The sequence below is a fragment of the Bubalus kerabau genome, chromosome 11, assembly GCF_029407905.1.
Source record: "Bubalus kerabau isolate K-KA32 ecotype Philippines breed swamp buffalo chromosome 11, PCC_UOA_SB_1v2, whole genome shotgun sequence".
Lineage (NCBI taxonomy): Eukaryota > Metazoa > Chordata > Mammalia > Artiodactyla > Bovidae > Bubalus > Bubalus kerabau.
Window position 1 is genome coordinate 8,512,953 of NC_073634.1, and position 17,831 is coordinate 8,530,783.

A 17,831-nucleotide genomic window follows, 5' to 3' on the forward strand; every position below is an offset into this window, starting at 1 on the left:
CACTCACGGCCTGAGCCTGATGCCAGGGGAGATCCTACGGCTTTAGGAGGACACACCCTGCTGCCTGGGCCCCTCTCACTGCCCAGCAAGGCTCCATCCTACGTAGGAACACTGAGCAGAAACAGCTCCAGGGGGCCCGGGTTTGTTCTGGCTTCATCCCTGCCTCTCATGTGGGAATGCTAGCCAGTTGCTCAGTCGCCTTAGGGTAGAACTTCCTCATCTGTAAAATGGGAGTAAACCACTAAGGTCCTTTTTGATTGCAAGACTATAGCATTTATGAAAACTGGGGTAAACTCTGGAATTAGATTATAACACACAACCATTCTTAATTTGATTAAAAAGCAAAGATATCATTTTACCAACAAAGATCCGTATTGTCAAAGTTATGGTTTTTCCAGTAGTCATGTACAGATGTGAGGTGGATCATAAAGAAGGCTGAGCGCCAAAGAATTGATGCTTTCAAACTGTAGAGTTGGAGAAGACTCTTGAAAGTCCCCTGGACAGCAAGATCAAACAAGTCAATCCTAAAGGAAATCAACCCTGAATACCGTTTGGAAGGACTAATGCTAAAACTTAAGTTCCAATACTTTTGGCCACCTGATGTGAAGAGCCAACTCATCGAAAAAGACCCTGATGCTAGGAAAGACTGAAGGCAGGAGGCGAAGGGGATGACAGAGGATGAGACGGTTGGATGGCATCACTGATTCAATGCACATGAACTTGGATGAATTTCAGGAGATGGTGAGGGACAGAGAAGACTGGCGTGCTGCAGTCCAAGGGGTTGCAAAGAGTCGGACACGACTTAGCGACTAAACAACAATAGAAGAGGAACCCTGAGAGCCACCACACTCAGTCATCATCTTCCAACCAGTTCCCTGTGCCCCAGACCTTGCCGTTCACCTGGATGCATTCTGCCCTCTGGCCCGTGAGGCGCGCTGCCCAAAGGTGAGCAGCAAGAGCGGCTGGAGAGGGGACGGAGCTGGCACTGCAGGCGTGACTCCTCAGCCTTGCATCTTCCAAGTATTCAGTGTCCGCCTGTGGTAGCCGTCTCTGTGATGGTGGCTCAAAGCCCGGAAGCGGCCGATCCCCACGGCAACGATGGAGCCGCCGTCGGGGAATGTCCTGGTGTCCTTGATTGCCAGCATGCAGCCGTACTCCGGGATCCTGGCGGGACACGTAAGAGAGACGGCTGAGAATCGGCAGCTGTGATGTTCAAGGGGAAGGACTGGGAGCCAAGACTAGAATGAAAGGTGGAGTCACAACACAGATGTCCCCAGGCTTAATACTTCGATGCGTAACAGGAGCCACTAGAGATTACCAACATCACCTTAAATTGTTCTCCAAGAAAAATGATACATTTAATTATAAGCCCCGTCCTCTTTTTAATCTTTTGGCGGCACCACACAGCATGTTCACAATTACAGTGTCAGTCGCTCAGTCCTGTCCAACTCTTTGTGACCGCATGGACTGGACCACCAGGCTCCTCTGTCCATGGGATTTTCCAGGCAAGAATACTGGAGTGAGCAGCTGTTCCCTTCTCAAGGGGAATCTTGCCAACCAGGATCAAAACCAGATCTCCATGTTGCAGGCAGATTATTTACGATTTGAGCCACCAGGGAAGCCCTGCCACTCAGCATGTGGGATCTTGTTTCCCCAACCAGGAATCAAACCCATATCCCCTGCATTGGAAGCATGAACTCTTACCCTGCGTGCTCAGCAGATAAACACATGCCACTCCGTCTGGTGCCCGTTTCCAGGCATCTTCATATCATAAGCCAATAGCAGGGCTCAAAGAGACGGAGCGGGCAGGGCATGGTGGAGAAGGCCATGGCGCACACAAAGATGGGCACATCTCTGGTCAGATTGCAGGGTAAGAGGAATGTTAACTAGATGTGGGAGCTGTCAGACACGGAAGGGTATGACAACCTCGGTTCTCTTAATGACAAAACCCACAGGTTTGCCTAAGCCTTAGGCGGGAAAAGAAAGTCAACAGTCACAGCATGAGAAAGCGCTCAGCAAGCCCTCTTATTTAATCTGATGAGAGAATGTGCTTAAGATCACTACGAACACACTCTCACGACCTTGAGGGCACAGTGCTAAGTGACGTAAGTCAGACAGAGAAAGACAGAAACTGTATGACCTCATTTATATATGGCAGCTAAAAACAAAGAAAACCAAGTTCACAGAGGACAGACAGGGTTACCAGTAGTGTGTGTGTGTTTGTGTGTGCGTGTGTGTCTGCCTGTGTGTGTATCTGTGTGTGCAATGGGTGGAGGGGGTCAAAAAGCACACAGCTCCAGTTATAAAATAAGTCCTGGAGATGCAATGCACAGCATGGTGACCACAGTTAATAATCCTGTATTGCATATTTAAAAGTTGCTAAGAGCATAAATCTTAAAAAGCTCTTATCACAATAAAAATATTGTAACTGTCTGGAGACAGATGTCAACTTAGATCTACTACGGTGATCATTTCACCATATACACAAATATCAACTCACTCCGTTGTACACCTGAAACTAGTATAATGTTAAACGTCGGTTACATCACAAGAAAAATAAATAAGAAAAAATTCTGATGAAAGCAAAAATGACAGACATCTACTAATAAATAAAAAAGACTAGAAGAATGATAAGATCTCAATCCTTACAGGTCACTACAACACAAAACTTTAATCACTTTAAAAGAAAAAAGAACTGTCAAGCCTATTTTGAGGGGAAAAAAGCCTGTTTTCAAACATCTTTTGTTTTTAATGAACCGTGCCTTTTCACTTCTGAAAAATTCAGTATTGTTTATTTAGATATAAAAAGCAACCATATGATTCTGTCAAAACACACTTTTGGAATATTTCTTACAATCTTCTTCAATTAAATTCCATAAACGCTTTGCAATTAATTTTTTTTTTCTTTTTTGAGGCCAATTTCTCTGCCAAAGAGGGGGAAAAAAAACTGAGATAGAGCTGTGAGGTTAGCCAGGACTTTCTTCTTGTAACCTCAACTCAGCAGGAAGTACCTAGAACGCGAGGCCTTCCTGTGACAACTCCGTCCTTTCTTCATCACAGACTCTCTTTCTGTCAGAAAGCTCACCTGAGAAATACCGAGATATGCATTCTTCGACCAGAGCAGTCGTATTAAAATTTCTGCTTGCCAACTACTGTAACAAAACAAAGTTAAATAATACTGCCTGGTATTTAATTCTTTTTAAGATTGTTTTTTTTTTTTTACGTGGACTATTTTTAAAGTCTTTATTAAATTTGTAAAAATACTGTTTCTGTTTTACGTTTTCGTTTTTTGTCTGCAAGGCATGTCAGATCTTAGCTCCCCAACCAGGGATGGAACCCACACACTCTGGAGGGGAAGGTTAAGTCTTAACCACTGCACCACCAAAGGAAGTCCCTATGGTAATCAGTTCTTAAGGAAAAAGAGCTCTCTCTTGTGGGAGCTGGGGTCCTAGAAGACAAAAGGGACTGAGGTGAGAGAGATGGAAGGTCGGCCCTGTGAGGGAGGGGCGGGCTGTCCCTCCCCCAGGAAAGCAGCTCAGGAGACAGGGTTCGCCTGGAGGAAGGAAGAGGCAATCCCATCTTGCCGGTGTCTACACTCTCCATGGAGAATCAGGTCAAGGAGGGGAGAGGGAGTGAGTAGCAGGTGGTGGAAGACAAGAAAGTATCAAAGAATCACCTTGGAGAGTGAAAAGCTGAAGCTACCAGAGAGGCACGGTAAAAATGCTAATGGCGTTTCAAGTCTCAGATTTAAGATTATGAATTTCAACTGAAATTTAATCTTCCCTACTTTGTGGGCTGACTCTAGCTTTGCTCTCTACATATACAGACACACACAAAAGCAAAAAGAGCTGACTTTGTCAGGACTGAAAACGGGAGCTAAGGGACCAAGGAATTAAAAGCTGCATGTGAAGGGAGAGGAGGTGGAGGCCAAATTTTAAAAGTGCCCGGATTTGTCATTTCCAGAGAAATACTTACTTCTGAAAGTTTTTCTTTGCACAAGGGACAATGCATGGCGTGGTCCAGGCAGCACTCGAGGCATTTCAGGCAAAACATGTGTCCACAGGGCATAGTAACAGGTTCAAAGAGCAACCTGCAGAAACATCTGGGTTTTCAGCAAGACATGCCCACAGTAGACTTTCAAAGAATCTATTCATTTTATAAGAACTCTAGAAACCACTTATACCCATTTTCTGTTTTCATCTTCCTTATCCGATTTTTATAAAATAAAGCAATTGTTATTGAAGGTGAAGGTGAATTCGCTCAGCCGTGTCCGACTCTTTGCAACCCGGTGGACTGTAGCCTACCAGGTTCCTCCGTCCATGGGATTCTCCAGGCAGGAATACTGGAGTGGGTTGCCATTTCTTTCTCCAGGGGATCTTCCTGACCCAGGGATCGAACCCAGGTCTCCCTCATTGGAGGCAGATGCTTTAACCTCTGAGCCACCAGGGAAGCCCATATTGTTAAGGTTTATGTAATTTCTCTGACAAAAGGAGTTCAGTTCAGTTCAGTCACTCAGTCGTGTCCGACTCTTTGCAACTCCATGAACCGCAGCATGCCAGGCCTCCCTGTCCATCACCAACTCCCGGAGTCCACCCAAACCCATGTCCATTGAATCGGTGATGCCATCTAACCATCTCATCCTCTGTCGTCCCCTTCTCCTCCTGCCCTCAATCTTTCCCAGCATCAGGGTCTTTTCCAATGGGTCAGCTCTTCGCATCAGGTGGCCAAAGTACTGGAGTTTCAGCTTTAGCATCAGTCCTTCCAATGAACACCCAGGGCTGATCTCCTTTAGGATGAACTAGTTGGATCTCCTTGCAGTCCAAGGGACTCTCAAGAGTCTTCTCCAACACCACAGTTCAAAAGCATCAATTCTTCGATGCTCAGCTTTCTTTATAGTCCAACACTCACATCCATACATGACCACTGGAAAAACCATAGCCTTGACTAGACAGACCTTTGTGGACAAAGTAATGTCTCTGCTTTTCAATATGTTGTCTAGGTTGGTCATAACTTTCCTTCCAAGGAGTAAGCATCTTTTAATTTCTGGAGTAATTTCAAGGAGTAAGCATCTTTTAATTTCTGACAACAGGAGACAGAGAGGTAAAGAGCAGACTTTTGGACTCAGTGGGAGAAGGAAAGCGTGGGATGATTTGAGAGAACAGCATTGAAACATATACATTATTGATGTAAAACAGATGACCAGTGGGAGTTTGACGCATGAAGCAGGACAACCTGGAGGAATGAGGTGGGGAGGGAGTTGGGAGGGGGTTTCAGGATGGAGGGGACACCGGTATACTTATGGCCAACTCATACAGATGGATGGCAAAAACCATCACTATATTGCAATTATCCTCCAATTAAAACAAATAATTTTTTTTAAGCCCATTATGTTTAGGATACAAAATTCAGAAAGGCTGGATTTTTCACAGTGGCGTAGATGCTATGTCACCATACCTCATACAAAGGGCACACCTGAAGTCAGCCACCTCTGTGGGGAGCTCTTCACTTTCTCCTGTGTTAGAGTTCACATTTCTTTGGGGTAAGAAGTCAGCCTCTGAAAAAAATTTAAATGCTATAATTAACACTTGCACATCTGGGTAAGAGAAAGCAATAAAGTGTATTTCCTCTGGCTGAAGTGTGTTATAGGCTTCTCTGGTGGCTCAGATGGTAAAGAATATGCCCTATGTGGGAGATTCAGGTTAAATCCTTGGGTCAGGAAGATATCCTAGAGAAGAGCTACCCACTACAGTATTCTTTCCTGGAGAATTCCCTGGACAGAGGAGCCTGGTGGGCTACAGTCCACTGGGTCACAAAGAGTTGGACGTGACTGAAGCGACTGAGCACGCACGCAGGGACACATTTAAATGAGTTTTAAATGTCCTTGACAGTTCCAGGACCCCCAAGATGCCAAGATCCCTGATGCTGGATGGAGTCCCTTACAGAAAACGGTGCAGTGTTTGCGTATAACCTAAGCACACCCTCCCACACAGGCACAGCCCAGAGGTATCTCGGGGTCCGTTCCAGTCCACCACAGCAATAAACTGAGTCATACAAATTGTTTTTGGTTTCTCTGTGCATATAAAACTTATATTTGGGCTTCCCTGGTGGCTAGGTGTTAAAGAATCTACCTGTCGAGGTAGGAGACATGAGTTTGATCACTGACTTGGGAAGATATCCCACATGCCAAGGAAAAACTAAGCCTGTGCACCGCAACTACTGAGCCTGTGCTCTAGAGCCTGGGAGCTGCAACCACCAAAGCCTGAGCACCCTAGAGCCTGCTCTGCCGCAAGAGAAGCCACCACAGAAGTCTCAGCACGGCAACTGGAGCAGCCCTCACTCTCCACCACTAGAGGGAGCCCTCGAGCAGCAACAAGGACCCAGCACAGCCAGAAAGTATTAAATAAAGTAAAAAAAACCCTTATGTTTACGCTATATTGTATTCCACTAAGTGTGCAGTAGCATTATGCCTAAAAAACAATGCACATGTATTAATTAAAAATAGTGTTAGTTGCTCAGTCGTGTCTGACTCTTTGTGACCCCATGGACAGTAGCCTGCCAGGCTCCTCTATCCATGGGATGCTCCAGGCAAGAACACTGGAGTGGGGTGCCATTCCCTTCTCAAGGGGATCTTCCGAATCCAGGGATCGAACCTTGGTCTCCCACATTACAGGCAGATTCTTTACCATCTGAGCCACCAGGGAAGCCCTAATTAAAAATAACTTATTGCTAAATAGGCTAACCATTTCCTGACAACACAAGTTTGCCACAAACCTTCAATCTGTCAAAAATAATAAAAATGATAATCTGCAAAGCACAATAAATGAGGCATACCTACACCTTAAATCATCTCCAGATTACTAATAATACTTATAGCAATACATGTAAATGTTATGTAAATAGTTGTTACACAGGGTAAAAGCAACTTTGGCTTTTTGGCACTTTCTGAAATTTGTTTTCCCAAATATTTTTGATCTGTGGTTGGTTGAATTCACATGTACTGAAGCCTGACTGTATATAGGCATTATTTATAAGTCATGAATAAAAGTTAAAGTTATACCTACATTTCTGTGCTTTTTTGGCTATGAAGTCTTTATAGAAGTAACCACTGAAATTGGCCTATAATCTAAAAGGTGATGTATTCATTTCACTATTCATCTTAAACTGCCTGTATAAAATTTTTTTTAAGTGTATTAAGCATCAGCCAACAGTCTATAAGTCTACGGTCACATACTCCAAGATAAACAGCCTACTGACCTTTCTTGGGAATTTTTCCAGGGGCGTTCACATCGTGTGCATCCTCCGAGTCATTCAGAAACTGTCTCTTTAAACCAGTGCTGGGCTCCATTGGAAGGATGCCGTCTAACACCTCCTGATCCTCTTCACAGTGTAAGCTCAGTATGAAATGTAAAACTGAGGAACTGTTATTTCTAAACACATCAGGTTTCTCAGATGGATTCTGATAAAGCAGGAAAAAAGAATCCTGAATGTTAAAGACAATATAGCATAAGAAAAAAAGTTCATGCAATAGCCTTTCTTGGGAATCTTTGGAAAAAAAGAAGGCTTACACTCTTCCTTCATAATGGGTTTCATCTATTAACTGCTGAGATGAACTGTACAGTTTTCATGGTAAAATATAAGGATAATTTCTCCCTGAGGGAGCAACTGAATATCAGTATTTATATATTCAAATTATCCCTGTGCTTTCTTTTCTCTAAGACAAAATAATTTCAAGTCTCCTGAGGTTTTAGGTGTTTTGGAATGTTCTAGAAGTTTCTTTCAATCTTCAGTGATTTTCTTTTTTTTTAATATTTTATTTATCTACTCAGCTGCGCCACTCTTAGTTGCATCATATGGAATCTTTAGTTGCAGCATGTGGGACCTAGTTCCCTGACCAGGGATCAAATCCAGGCTCCCTGCATTGCAGGCAGAGTCTTAGCCACTGGACTACTAGGGAAGTCCCATCAATCTTCAGTGATTTTCAGTACTTCTACCAACACCCTTGGAAAGTTTTAACTCTCAAGAGGAGAAGCCAGAACTGGTCTTGAGAAGTACTAGCTAATGGAATGTCAACATCTGAATAACTTGTAAATGCCCAAAACTACATTAAGCTTAATAGAGATAACAGTGACTTCCCTGGTGGTTCAGTGGTTAAGAAGCCACGTCTCAATGCAGGTCACGTGGTTCCATCCCTGGTCAGAACTAAGATCCCACATCCCCTGGGGCAGCAAAGCCCAAGAGCCACAATTGGAGAGTCCGTGTGTTGCAACAGGAGATCCTGTGTGCTGCAACTGAGACCTTACGCAGCTCAATTTAAAAAAAAAAGGAGATAATGTCGACAAATACATGCACTTCCTACCTTAGACCTTCCTGCACTGCCACCTTCCTCCATAGGACCCTGGCTGTTCATATGGCTCTGAAATTGAGCCTTTAATCTCATGGTCAACAGTATACTTTGGGTGGAAGATGTTAAATTCTGAGGCATGTTTTCTGAGGTTGGGAAAAACACCTCACACAGAACCTACAAAATTGCCAAGAGGAAAAAAGCCTTTTTTAAAACACTTTTGAAAAATATATAACAAACCTAAAAGATTCAGAGGAAATGTAAAAACAAGAACTCATGGTCACTGGAAATGCTAAGGCTGTGTAACTACCATTTACAAGCTTCTTTAACAGGGTAGATCTTTACACCAAGTGTGACTGGATGACCTCTAATAAGATTAGGCTAAAGATCTGCATAAAAGAGTAGATATTTCTGCATCTTGTTGGTGAAGCTTCGCTGAAAATTTCAAGTCAACCTATGTAGCTGAATTGATATATTCTGCATATATCACAATGTCTTTTATGTGGCTCCTGCACCAACATTTGAATTACAAACTCTAGGATAAATCACCTTGCGTCCCCAGCGTCATACATTAACCTTGTCTCACTGATACATGTCATTAGTTCAGCAGAGGTGAGATATATGTGCCCTGCCTCGTGAAATGTGCTACATTATCCATGGATGAAGGTTATCAAATGAATGAACTCATCATTATCATTGTGCATTTTAAATCACACTGTCATGAATATTCAGAGTTACATTTCTCGCTTATTTTACACAAAGGAGCTACTCAGCATGAACACAAAGGCAGAAAGTAAGACTCAAAGAAGCAAGTCACTGAATGGGAATCACACCTTCTGGGCTTCTTTCTTCACTGAGTTACATTCAAGATTTAAGAGCAAGGCAGTAGAGAAACTCCCTCAACGTTTCCTTACTTCTTCCCAGTCCAGAGAAAGCCTGGGCTTTCACATGATGCCCCTGGATGCATCCACAGACAAACATTTGAAAAAACAGTGTGATGATACACTTGTGTACAAACAGCCCTGAAAAAAAATCACTGCAACAGTTTTACTTTCATATTAAATAGAATAAACACAAGCCCACAGAGGACGGCTTCAGATTGACCACTTTATAAATCGGGCAAATGGGAATGTCCCATGAGCATGATCCATGATCAGAACACCAGAGTCCACACTTGGAGTCTGATCCCAAAGCAGATCCAAGGGACCGGCTAAGAGAGAACTGGACGCCCAGCACCTTTAACTCGCTCAGTGATCAGCGGTCACTATCATGTTCCCGTCTTCAAGGTGCATATGGTCTTGTGGGAGCAGACACACATGATAGAAATAACTATAACGAAGTGTCAGCATACAGAGTGCCACAACGGAAATGAACAAAACACAACACGGATCAGGATTTCCCAACAGCATTTGGTTTTTGCTTTATGGAGGCAGTATTTTCTCAAATCACTGTATATATTGTGCTTTGTTTGTTTGACCAGTTCACGTGTTACATTTCCATTGGAGTCAGTTCTTCCCATCATTTAATCTTTCTCTTCTGCGCTGCTGAATTTTTTTCTTGTTGGTCCTCAGTTCTTTGCTCATATTTAAGAAAGATGAACTGCTTCCAGCAGGTTTCCTCTGACACTGAGTCAGTTAGAGCCTTGGATGACTGGATGGATGGATGACTGTGTGGATGGATGTATACTGGATAGATAGATGGATAGATAGATGGATGGATGGATGACTGGGTGGATGACCATATAGATGGGTGGATGGATGACTGGGCGGATGGATGACTGGGTAGATCAATGACTGGGTGGATGACTGGACAGATGGACAGGTGGACGACTAGATAGATGTATAGATGGATGGATGGATGAATGCATGACTGGATGGATGGATGGACAGACGGATGGATGGACAAATGAATGACCGGATGAATGGATGACTGGATGAATGGATAGATGGATGGATGGATGGGTGACTGGGTGGACGACTGGATAGATGGATGGTTGGATGAATGGATGACTGGATGGATGAATGGATGACTGGATGGATGAATGATTGGATGACTGGACGGATGGATGACTGGACAGATGGATGACTGGCTGGATGAATGGATGACTGGATGGTTGGATAGATGAATAAATGAATGAATGGATGGATGACTGGGTGGATAAAATAAAGAAAAAAGGGAGAACAGGCTACATATTGTCTATTAACCTGGGTTACTGTTTCTTCAGTGTTTCTAAAACAAAGGTAATTACAATGTAATACAGCAGAAGGAAAAATATCTTAATTATTAAATAGAGAATGCAATAGGTGTTCATCTCATCATAAGTTCTTTAAAACTTTAAAATCTCTTAAAATTCAAAGATTCATGAAAAAAGCTACACCTTTTATTCTTTGGCTTATAAATCTTCTCAAGGACAACTTAAGCTACTATTGTTAGGTCAGCCAACCTTATTTTGTATCACAGAGAAAGAGATATTGGAACTTTCCAGCCAAGACACAGAGATTAAAATTATTCCAGAATACATACAAAACTCACCCTTTTACTAACATTGCTTATATTCACCATGTATATTAGGGCTCAACTGCTGGACATGATTATTATATCATCTTCCTATTTAAACTGTAATCTTAAACCTATCTTTTAACTCACAAATTTATAAAGTTCTTTTATTTTGTTTACATATTTGTTCAGTGCATAAGGCGTATTATTCAAATCATCTACTAAGAGTAATCTAAATTAGTGTTTCTTATCTAGATCCAGTTGGAAACTTGGTCTTTTGAACTGCGCTGGATTATTATGAAGTGGATTGCTACATTAAGACTACCTATAAACTGAGAGAAATGTACACTGTCTATAGCTGCCTGATCACAAGTCTTATTTAATAATTTATTAAGAACATTCCATAAATTTACATTTATTATCTCCAAAGCCGACCCATACAAATACCTTAGGCAAGACAGGTTCATTCTGACAAACTTCACCAGCATCCTGCAGAGCTTGTTCATAGTTCTTCATGAATAAATACAACTCTGCTCACAGCAGCAATAATGAATTATCACCAGGAGCTGAAAGACATCAAGGATGGAAATAAACAAATATGAATGCATTTTAAAAAATCATCTTTAAGTGATTAAAAATATTAAATTAGAAAATGAACATAAAGATAACCCTACTTTGTTCGTGGGAATGTAAACTAGAGAATGCAAACAGCCACTATGGAGAACGGTATGGAGATTCCTTAACAAACCAGGAAGAAAACTACCATGAAAGTAAAAAAGTCACTCAGTTGTGTCCGACTCTTTGTGACTCCATGGACTATAGAGCCCATGGAATTCTCCAGGCCAGAATACTGGAGTGGGTAGCCTTTCCCTTCTCCAGGGGATCTTCCCAACCCAGGGATAGAACCCAGGTCTCCCACATTGCAGGTGGATTCTTACCAGCTGAGCCACAAGGGAAGCCCAAGAATACTGGAGTGGGTAGCCTATCCCTTCTCCAGCAAATCTTCCCAATCCAGGAATCAAACCGGGGTCTCCTGCGTTGCAGGCAGGTTCTTTACCAACCGAGCTATCACAGACAATAAGATAACTACAGTTCATAAAGACATGTGTAGAACCCTGGTGGTCCAGTGCCTAAGACTCCAAGCTCCCAATGCAGGGGGCCCGGGTTCGATCCCTGGCCTGGGAACAAGATCATGCCACAACTTAAAGAAAAAAGAAAAGATCCCACAGCCTGCAAGGAAGATCGAAGATCCCACATGCTACAACTAAGACCCAGCACAAATAAATTTTTTAAAAAAGACACAAGTACTCCAATGTTCACTGCAGCACTATTTACGATAGCCAGGACATGGAAGCAACCTAGCTGTCCACTGACAGATGAATGGATAAAGAAGCTGTGGTACATATATACAATGGAATATTACTCAGCCATAAAAAGGAATGGATTTGAGTCAGTTGTAGTGAGGCGGATGAACCTAGAGTCTGTTATACAGAGTAAAGAAAGTCAGAAAGAGAAAAATAAGTATCATATATTAATGCATATACATGGAATCTAGAAAAATAGTACTGATGAACCTATTGACAGAGAAGAAATGGAGATACAGATGTAGAGAATGGACTTGTGGACAGAGCAGGGAAAAGAGGCTAGGAGAAGTTGAGAAAATACATTGACATATATACAAAATCATATGAAAAACACAGGGGGTCCAGCCTGGCACTCTGTGATGACCTAGAGGGGTGGGATGGAGGCAGGAGGCTCAAGACGGAGGGAATATTTTTATAATTATGACTGGTTTGCACTGATGTATTGCAAAAACCATCACAACATTGTAAAGCAATTGTCCTCCAATTAAAAAAAAAAGGTAAAATAAATAACTTCTCAAATCATATGTAGAGTTTCGTAGTTTGGTAAGTATATTTTACACAGCTTCTCTCAGGCAATCAGAAATGAGAATGAGTGATATCTCAAAATGCATCAGGAAAACAGCCTGCCACACACACAGTAGCTACAACATAATTTCCACTGAGTAAATGCTGAGCCATCTTAATGTTATAACTAGGCACGGAAAAAATAAAAGATTTAGAGTAATTTTCTTGAAAGTACACAAGGAAATTTGCGCTTAAAAACATAGTAAAGCATAATTTGTTTTTCTATACAACTGAGTGGGTGCCGATTCATGACCATAATTGTACTCATAATATGTTCTCTTACGTGGGAAAAGAATGGAAAAAAAATATCTTCCCTAGATTCTTCAAACAGAAGAGATCTTGACAATTACTCATATGCTGCTAAGGACCTAAGTCCAGCTGCACACAAGCCAAGAGATCTAATGACAGTCTACGGAACTGTTGAGAAGGCAGGGCGCCACGGAAGCACGACAAAGCCAGAGCTCAAGAAAGCAGAACCGTTACGACTATTTCTTATGCTGCTGGACACGATTCACTCTACCCATGCTCATGCTAAGATCTCTGAAACAGGGCTGAAGTGCGCCTTTTAGCTGATCGATAAATACTCCCGGAACCTAAGATGTGTTCTCATCTCTCTACTTTACACAGGTTTTCAGCTTGCTCAAAATCCTTGAGCTTGACTTTTTCTCAAAGTAAGTACTTGGTGCTTTCGAAACCCTACCCTGTATCTTCTTAGTTTACACAGTTAACTGGGCAAACAGGCATAAAAGAACTCATGCAAAAAGATAACTGTATCAAGACATGGTGAGCAGGCACTGCTCATAAATGTGTTATTGCTACAAGTGTGTAATATAGAGAAGGGTATGACAGAGGCAAAGGGGGCAAAGGGGAAAGGGACAGCAGGAACGGAAAGCCAAACAAGAAAAAGCTGACTTTTTTAAAAAGACACTGACTAGCTACAACAGAAATCAGCAACTTTTTCTTTTGTAAAAGGCCAGGTATTAAATACTTTAGGCTTTGCAGGACAAGAGGTCAACTCGAGGATATGCAGGTATTTCTATAACAAGAAAACAAATTTTTATAACTTATTTGTTGACAAAATTCAAAATATTTTTGTAATATAGGTCCACGGGGTCACAAAGAGTAAGACACGACTGAGCACACACACATATACTCCACACACACAATTAGAAAAATGGAATTCTCTTCCAGAAGGTAAAATTTTCTCAATTCAGGTTCAGGCTTAGTGTCCCCTGTCATAAAAATCAACTGAAAATGTTCACTGCCTGATCTATAATGAAATTTTACATATTCATCGAAAATGCTCACAGGTTCTATGCAATACTGATGTCAGTCCACAAATGTGATTTTAAGATTTTTTTGATGTGGACCATCTTTAAAGTCTTCACTGAATTTGTTACCATACTGCTTCTATTTTATGTGGGTTTTTTGGCCACCAAAAAACTACCCGGGTAGTTCCCCCAATAGGTATTGAACCCAAGGCTCCTGAGTTGGAAATGTGGGGTCTTAACCATTGGACCACCAGAGAAGTCCCAAACATGTAATTTTTAGTTGAGTACTTCACTGCCTGGAAGGTGTTCATAGAATTCTATTATATTCGTCTCATGATATTAGCCTCTGTAGTCAATCTACACTGAACATAATTGCAGATTAATCCTTTCCGACCCAATATCAGGTTAAAGTGCCTCAAAGGCACAGTTAAACGCATTTTGAAACATAGAAATTTTTAGAGATTTTTGGAAATCTAAAACAAACCAAAAAAAAAAAAAAAAAGAGAGAGAGAGAGAGAAAGAAAATGCTGCTAGAAATATATTCTGAGCTTGGGAAATACACCTACTGCAAATCTATGTGAGAATGGACATTTCCATCTTGTTCCCACTTTGCTGCAAGTTGATTCTCTGGAATGTTCTAAATAATCACACCTGATGAAAAAAATAGCTGACTCTTCCATTCTAGTATTTGTACTGTTTCCTTTGATGTTGCAAAAACAGTGGTGGTAGTGAACATTTTTCTCTTATTCTTGAATTTTTTTAAAAAAGTGTCTAATGTTTTAACATGAAGTATGTTTGCTAAAATCTTCCGAAAGAGAATATTTATCAAATTAGGTTAAACTGCCTTATTCCTAGTTTCTTACAAGGCCATTATAACATGCAGGTATGTTACATATAACATGTCTCCCCGTTGGTATTACTTAATGGTTTATCTAATGTTGAATTACCCTTACATTTCAGGGGTAAGCCTTCCCTCTTGACCTGAACTCTTACTACTTAGCTGGATTCAAAATGCTAAGAAATTTAAAGTTTTGGCATCTATGTACCTATGTAACGTGGTGGTGGAGGTGGTTTACTTGCTAAGTCGCGTCTGACTCTGCGACCCCAGGGTCTGTAGCCCGCCACACTCCTCCTTCCATGGGGTTTTCCAGGCAAAAATACTGGAGTGGGCTGCCATTTCCTCCTCCAGGGGATATATAACCATCTAAAAAAGCTAATTACACCGTAACAACACCTAATGGCCTTTGAGAGAGGAGAGAGGTCAGAGCCTGACTGCAGAGTGAGAGGAAACCTTACCCAGGGTTCCTTCCTGGGTTCACCAGCTGAATCCCCAAAGCAAACCCAGCCCCACCGCAAGGTTCTCTTCTGTGCCCTGCCCCAGAGCCTGAGCCATCTGCATTTCCCTACATGACCACCGAAAACCCTTCACTACACTCCTAAGAAAGGGTGAAAAAGCAGTCTTGGCCTCACAAGACGGCTCAGCAATGCCGCGGAGGTCCTGGAAAAGACCGCCCGCGGGTGGACCTGGCTTCTGCTCTTGGCCTCACCACTTCCAGAAAGTTCTCCCGTCCCGGGCCTGCGGCTCAACGGGTGCGCGGGCAGGCGGCCCTGCGCCCACGCCCGCGCCCACTTACCCAGGTCCAGGGCTTGGTGACACCTGGCTAGCGCGGCTCCGGCTGCCGCTAGCGCTGCAGGTTCCGCGCCTGGCCCGCCAGCCTGCGCGCCCAGCACTCGCCCGGGAAGGACTTCTCCAGCAGGCCGCTCAGCACCACGTTGACCCGGCGCGCGGGCCCAGCTCGGCGCAGCGCCCGCACACGGTGAGGCCGCACGGCAGCGTCACTGGCTTGTGCAGCAGCCGCCGGCAGCGCGGGCAGCCCAACAGGTCCCGGGGCGCCTCCCCGGGGGCGCAGCCCGGGCCTTCCCGCAGCTCGCGCGGGCCCAGGGCGCGCGCCAGGCTGACCGTCAGTTCCCCCAGCTCGTCCAGCCGCAGCGCCCCAAGCCGCGCGGCGCCGCGGAACGCGCCCAGGCACTCGAGGAGGCGGCCAGCGCGGGCCAGCGCGTCCCCCAGCCGCAGGCACAGGCCGCGGTCGGGCTCCGCCAGGCCGGCCAGCGCCGAGCGGAAGAGCTCGGACGCCGTGTCGTACTCGCCCGCGCGGAAGGCCTCGTCGCCCTTGTCCACGCGCTGTGCCGGCGGCTCCCCGGAGTCGCCACCTCGACAGGGTGGCGGGACCGGCTCGGGGCTCAGGCCGCACTTCCACCCCCCACGGCGGGCGCAGGGCGCGGCCGGCTCCGCGGGCTTCTGGCAGCTGAGACAGCCCCGCCCTGGGCAGGACCGCCCACCACCCCACCCCCACCGCCGGCGGCTCCCGCAGACCCTCCTCTCCTCGCCCCGGGCGACCCCGCGCGCGTCTACGTGCGCGCTCCTCTGCACGCGCCCCCCTCCCGCGCGTTCTCTGCATGCTTTCCGCGTCTTCTAGGGCCCGCAGCCACCTGCGCCCTTGGAACAGGTGCCCTCAGCCTGCCCGGCGCTCAGCTCCGCGTGCTGAGTGCCAGCCCGGCTCCAAGGCCTGGTCAAGACCACCACCTGCGGCTGTGCTTAAAAAGAGAACAGATAAGTACCAAGGGTGTAAGGTGTAACATGGTGACTATGGCTAACGCGGCCATACCATGCACAGGAAAGTTGTTAAGAGAGCAAATCCAAGAGTTCTTATCACAAGGAGAAAATTTGTTTTTCCCTTCTTTTCTTTCCTTTCTTTCTATTGTATCTATAGGAAAAGATGGAGAAGGGAATGGTTACCCACTCCAGTATTGTTGCCCAGGAAATCCAAGGACAGCAGTAGCCTAGCGGGCTGCAGTCCATGGGGTCACAAAGAGTCGGACACGACTGAGGCGACTTAGCCCGCACACAGGATCACATTCTGTTTGAGAGGAACTTAAGGCATCACAGTGGATGCTCCCCATTAGGAGAGGTCACTCAGGTTACACAGCATGAACATAGCCGAGGTCAATGGGCTTGACCCTCCACACAGTCTGGGTGGAGCATTGGTTGAGCGGGACCCTAGGCCCAGATGGGTCATGATGGGTTCCTCAGAAGCCCACCTTCAAGACCATTCTATTGAGTTCCATCACCTCTGCATTGTTTGGGGACCACATGTCTTGGATTATCTATTGATAATGATCAATACATAATTGAGGCTCCAAAGGACCTCTGCTGGTGAGTGCTCAGGACTAGTCCCAGCTCCTCCCAGAATAGCCTGGGCTGGCTGGGCTTTAGCTCTTACCCCCACCCTCATTCTAATGAACTACTGCCTAATTATCAACCTAATTAAGCCCACCTGCTGGGGAAATCAGCCCCTCTAATCCAGGTTCCCGTTGCACTGGTCACAGTTCTTTTGTCCCTAGATGATCAAGGGCTGACTCGGGTTTTCACCATGATGTTTGGTTATCTGTAAATTGGCCTCCACTCAGTCACCTGGATAATCGGGAGTAGACTGTGCTGTGGTGCAGGGGGCACAGCTCCCACACATTGCTGCTCTAAAGATGCTCTGCCAGCCAGCAGCACTGACATCACCTGGAGTTGATTAGAAAGGAGAGATCTGGGACCCCACTCAGAATAGGCACTTTAACAAGAGATGCACTGCTCAAGACCCAACTGTACCCCTCAGAGAGCAGGGAGCCACCTTAGGGCATTTACCCCTTCTGGAGTGAAAAGGAGACCAAATGAGCAGCAACCAAATTGGAGGAGTGAAGGGGAATATAGGTACCTGATACTACCTGATAGACTGATCCCAGCCC

General features: G+C 44.5%; 1 protein-coding gene across 1 annotated transcript in view; it reads right to left on the reverse strand.

The window, feature by feature from the left end:
* The window catches only part of LONRF2 (LON peptidase N-terminal domain and ring finger 2), a 31,137-nt gene extending 13,574 nt beyond the window's left edge, over nucleotides 1-17,563 (reverse strand). Inside the window, 16 exon segments of the mRNA XM_055539268.1 lie at nucleotides 999-1,037; nucleotides 1,040-1,164; nucleotides 1,705-1,866; nucleotides 3,034-3,152; nucleotides 3,976-4,090; nucleotides 5,455-5,554; nucleotides 7,255-7,456; nucleotides 8,357-8,518; nucleotides 9,175-9,216; nucleotides 9,218-9,298; nucleotides 11,285-11,403; nucleotides 15,671-15,706; nucleotides 15,709-15,822; nucleotides 15,825-16,358; nucleotides 16,527-16,631; nucleotides 17,509-17,563. Of these exon segments, the coding sequence (XP_055395243.1) occupies nucleotides 999-1,037; nucleotides 1,040-1,164; nucleotides 1,705-1,866; nucleotides 3,034-3,152; nucleotides 3,976-4,090; nucleotides 5,455-5,554; nucleotides 7,255-7,456; nucleotides 8,357-8,518; nucleotides 9,175-9,216; nucleotides 9,218-9,298; nucleotides 11,285-11,403; nucleotides 15,671-15,706; nucleotides 15,709-15,822; nucleotides 15,825-16,358; nucleotides 16,527-16,631; nucleotides 17,509-17,563 (2,110 nt within the window).
* Between the last annotated feature and the right edge of the window lie 268 nt (nucleotides 17,564-17,831).